General features: G+C 41.6%; 1 protein-coding gene across 1 annotated transcript in view; it reads right to left on the bottom strand.

The window, feature by feature from the left end:
- The window catches only part of LOC122356585 (protein LBH-like), a 5,363-nt gene extending 947 nt beyond the window's left edge, over nt 1-4,416 (bottom strand). Inside the window, exons 1-2 of the mRNA XM_043255470.1 lie at nt 4,289-4,416; nt 100-202 (exon numbers count right to left, since the gene is read on the bottom strand). Of these exons, the coding sequence (XP_043111405.1) occupies nt 100-177 (78 nt within the window). The 5' untranslated portion in view covers nt 178-202; nt 4,289-4,416. The remainder of the gene's footprint in view (nt 1-99; nt 203-4,288) is intronic.
- Between the last annotated feature and the right edge of the window lie 628 nt (nt 4,417-5,044).

The raw sequence follows: 5,044 nt of genomic DNA, 5'->3' as shown, positions 1-5,044 counted from the left end.
AGGGAAGGAGAGGAGCAAAGAGCAGACGAGAGAAGAGCAGACAGATGTGGATGATAGAGGAGACTAGAAAAGAAGGAAACAGAAGGGAGCAGATGTTACCTGGAAAGTCAGGCGGTCTTTGCTGGGACTGAGCCTCATGTCGTCCATCGGTGTGGCGCTGATCATCACGTCAGTCATCACGGCACACGCTACACACACTCAGCTGCACAGAACACACACACACACACACACACAGTTACTCTCAATGCTTGGACATCACCAGCAGAGTCTCTGCTAGAACTGAATCAGATCACGTTTGAGGAGGACGCAGGAATCATTCTGCAAGTGTCATATGCTAAAACTAACTGCACCGAGCTCATGTGTTTCTTACCACACAGGCGTTTGCACAGTGATTGCTTTCTGAGCACAACAACATACAGGAAGCCCTTCGGTGAAGCGTCCTCAAACACAGCTTCACTTCAACACCACAGTGGAAACCCCCAAACATCAGCTCTTCTGCACCTCAGCACCGACTCTCTCCAAGCGTGCTGGGATCCAGAAATCCCCGTCCGACCAACGCCAGCAAACGTGACTCATTCGCTCCCAGCGCAAACGGATGAAGAGAACATCCATCAGTCTCGAAGCGCACCCAACTGATCTCTGACTCCATCTCTTACTGAAGGACGGACAGCAGGTGAAATTAAGCAAAGTGGAGCGTGGGACGCTAAAGAAGATTGAGAGTCCCTCATCCATAAACCAAAAACTGAAACACATTGCATAACCACCAACACATTAAAAAACAAGACGACGTCAGCGGCTTCATCCATCATGGGATAATCCCAAAATCTCTGACAGGATGAAAATGTACAAGCCTTTCATTTCACAAATGACCAATTACACAAGAGTCAGCGCGAGCGGCGGTCTCAGATCTGATCGCAGTCATAGCGAAAGAGTGTATGGGCGTGCGCGCTGCAGAAGAACACACACTTTCCACTGCTTCGGCTTCAAAGACTCACGGTCAGAGCCCAGAGCCAACACACAACAACACAAGCAGTGATGGAAACTTCAGAAGACAACAGTGTCACTCTTCAGATCGGCTCCGATCGATCGTCACCATGTCTGCCTCAGTCCTTTGTGAACTGAAAAGGTTGCATTTTAATTTGGAATTGACTTGAGTCGCTAACGAGCCTCCAAAGCTTTTATTTACTTATTTATAAAAGTAACTTTAGAACACTTTAAAATAAGGATCACTTATTCACCATTGACTATGACTTTTCCCCTCAATAAATTCATAATTTGCTGCTTATTAATAGTTAGTGAAGTAGTTAAGTTAGGTAGGATTAGGGATAAGGTAACATTATTATGTGCTGAAATATTACCGATAAATGGGTAGTAAATAGTAGTGTGCAGGTAATAAGAAACTAGTTAAGAGACTCTAAAATAAGGTTTTACCGTAAATTGTAATCATTAATGGCTGCAAAATCCACTTCATTAATCACTGTATACTTTATAAACCATACTCCTGCCGTCACTGACGCACTCGGCCGATGTGTTCATGATCTCCATACGATCAGTTCATGCATTCCTTGAGAATCGAGCCCGTGGCCCGTGTTGCAAGCGTCACACTCCTGTTTGAGCGTCAGGAATGTTTTGCGTGGCTCTGAAGCTCTGAACTGATGTTATGGGCCTGAGTTTCTGAAAGTCAGCGTGTTCTCACACCAGCTCTTTAAAGTCTAAACTCTACAGAAAGCAAACCCAGGCAGGTTTTCAGAAGAGCTCATTGGTTTTTCCACAGAGCATCGATCCGCTCACAGGCCTGCCGGAGCTGAGGCCATGCTTTACTTTTGGTTTTTGTCAGTCATTCACTAGTCAACATTTAAAGTGGATTAAACCCTAAAACCAAAAAAACAACAACACCCGTCCAACTCTGATTGCCTTTCCTTTTAGATACAGATTTTAATATATTTGGTTTTCTCTCAATATTTTACTATTCTATTCTTCTTCAGTAACGGATGTGTTTTCTGTCTAGTTTTAATCTTAGTTTTGGTTTTAATTAGCTGGTTCACTTAGAATCCGTGCAGGGAACTGTTTTCTTGCCCCGATGCTCATAAAACACCCAGATGAGCGGTGACTGAAACATCAATATTATTATCATAAAACAGTAACAGGACAGCTCAGTCCACGAGATCAGTCTGATCCACCTTCGGTCTAAAATAAAAACATCGTGAGTTTTCAGCGACGGCGACACCAGCAGTGTTTTTGATTCACTTCTCAAAACTTTAAGAAAACGTGAAGAGAAAACGAGAGTTTTCAGATACGAGAGAAGTGAAGAGCAGCGATAAACACTCGGCTCTGCCAGAGAGATTTCAGCAGGAGAACGTCTAAACATCCTGCTCGGAGAAGAATAACAGAACATCGGTCCAATAAAACACCAGAGAGATCACAGAGAGAGAAGAAGCACGGATCAAACTCGGCTTCATCCACCAGCCTCAGAGTCACCTTCATCTCCCACACACTCCACTGCTCAGAAAGACTGGCCAGAAAGCCTCTTTTATTCAGTAAGGATGCGTGAAATGGATCAAAAGTGACAGCAAAGACATCTATAATAATGCAAAAGAGTTCTATTTGAAATATGTCATTGTATTCTTCTACTTTATTCTGTTCAGAGCTTTGATGAAACCTGTGTTGTTAAAAGTACTATAGAAATAAAAATGACTGATTGAAATAAATGCTGTTCTTTTGAAAGTTATACTCATCTGTGAATCCCAAAACAAAAAAAGGCATCGGTTTCTGCAAAAATATTGTTTTCAATATTTCAATATTACTCAGCTGCGCATCAATGAAATAAAGCAGACTTTCACACACAACGCTAGTAATATTTGAGTGTTTGCTGTGTTTAGATCCTGAGCGCTCATCATTAACCTCAGAAACACCACAGGATTTATTTTCCACGCGCCGAGCCAAAGCGGCCGAGACGAGAGACGGATGACAGACGGACGCCGGAGACCCCGGAGAGGTGACTGGACACGGGCAGATTACCCAGCATGCATCTGTTCAGAGCTTTAATGCACAGACGTGTTTAAAGCTGCTGGCACCTCATCACCACAACTTTACTGATCTGAACTAAAAATACAAAAACAACTTTCTGCTTCAGATTCAGATTCATAGCTTCATTAGATTTATTTAGATATCAAACATTTATTTTTTGCAGTAAAAAGATCCGTTGCATAAAAAGTTGTTTGCGTGCCAAAATAGAGAATAAACTGAGAATTTTATTTTAACGGAGGATGTAGTTCTCTCTCAATTCTAAAGAGAAAATCAGACAGCTAAAGAAAATCTCAGGGTATTTATGAATGATTCACTCGGGATTTACTGGTTTCAGTGAATCTGTGCTTTTGAGCCCTTCTCCTGAACGAGTGATTCAAAGACTAATACACTGTTGGCAGCTCATTTTCAGCAGCTAAAAATAAAAAAGATGCTTGTGTTTGTGATGACGCTGGAACTCAATCAACGTTGAAATGAATTGATCTGAATATTCTCCAGGACAGAGACTCTAGAGTTTCCTGTAGAGCTGCTCTAATGTTTAATAACTGATGAACTTGGCAACGTTAACACCGTTTTCCGTTTATTAATAGGAAGCAGTTGAAAAGAAAAGCTCTGTAGAAATAAAGATGACTCAAACACTGAAACTAAAACAAAACAATGAAGGAAGTGAGGTGTGTGTCTGAGGACAGTCTTCAGCACAACAGAAGTATTTGTAGAAATAGAAAACAATGCTCTGTATGCGTCAACAAAAGTCATTAGGATATTAAGTAAAGATCATGCTCCATGAAGATATTTTGTGAATTTCCTACCATAAATATCTCAAAACTTCTTTTTTGTAATATGCATTGCTAAGAACTTCATTTTCACAACTTTAAAGGAGATTCTCAATTTTGGATATTTTCTAATAGTCGTATCTCAGACAGATATGGTCCAGACTTCACTGAAGAGATGATTTATACAGATGACCCCTAAAGACTGGTTTTGTGTTCCAGGGTCACATATTAATTGATGTTTTCACACGCAAGCTCTTCATAAGACACATGACTAAAAAACTAGAGGATCTGGAGCTAGAACACTCAGCAGGACATCCCTAACGATGGAGAACACGGAGATGAAGCAGTGATGGAAACGAGCGAGAGAGAGAGAGATTCTCGGCGGAACGTGACCTTTGATTCTTCAGAGGAATGAAGAAGTGACTCGAACCCTGACACACACCGACATCCCGAGCGACAAACACAACGACACGCACGCAGCGGGCCCTCACCTGGAGCTCATCAGCAGACCCCGCACACGCGTTTATCCCGCAGCTGCTCGACGCAGAAAGCGCTGGGTCTCCGGATCTTCGGAAGCGCTCCTCGGTCTGCGCGCGAGCCTCAGCGCGTGCGCCTTTATACGGGAGGCGTGGCCGGCCGCGGAAGCCACGCCCACGCAGGACCTGGCTCTCAATGAGCTCGCGCTCGAGAACAGCTCTGACCTCTCTGACCTCTCTGACCTCACAGCACAAATAACTCTATACTCATCACTGTCTCTGTCTGGCCTAGAATCTAAAAAGATAAGTTGCATTAAGTTATGTTTTTACATTTATATAAAGTACCGTGGTTTTGTTTAAAGGCATTTCCTCATTTATATGAAAACGTAATAGAAATTCATGTTTCCTTTCAAAGTGGCATACTTTATTTTTTATTTGAGTTTTTGTCATTAAAAGATGCATAGGTTATTGTAAATGTAATGTGAAATGATTTCTTAATTTACCATACTTTTTGTTTTAATATTCAGCTATGTTTTAAAACCTATTTAATAAGCTAGTTATAATGTTTGAATCACTTTTATTTATAAACCGCTTTTAACAGTACAGATCACTATTCTCTATTCTCCTGTCTAATACTCTTCAGTGCTTTGATATGATCTGTATTGTTAAAAATACAAGTGATTGATTCATTTGATAGTTATATGTATTCTGAGTGAGGACTGACCGGGTCAATCTGTCTGGTGTTCATTCAGGCCTGTTATATAAACCGCT

This window comes from Puntigrus tetrazona, chromosome 13 (genome assembly GCF_018831695.1).
Source record: "Puntigrus tetrazona isolate hp1 chromosome 13, ASM1883169v1, whole genome shotgun sequence".
Lineage (NCBI taxonomy): Eukaryota > Metazoa > Chordata > Actinopteri > Cypriniformes > Cyprinidae > Puntigrus > Puntigrus tetrazona.
This window is presented reverse-complemented; position numbering and strand designations above follow the sequence as displayed.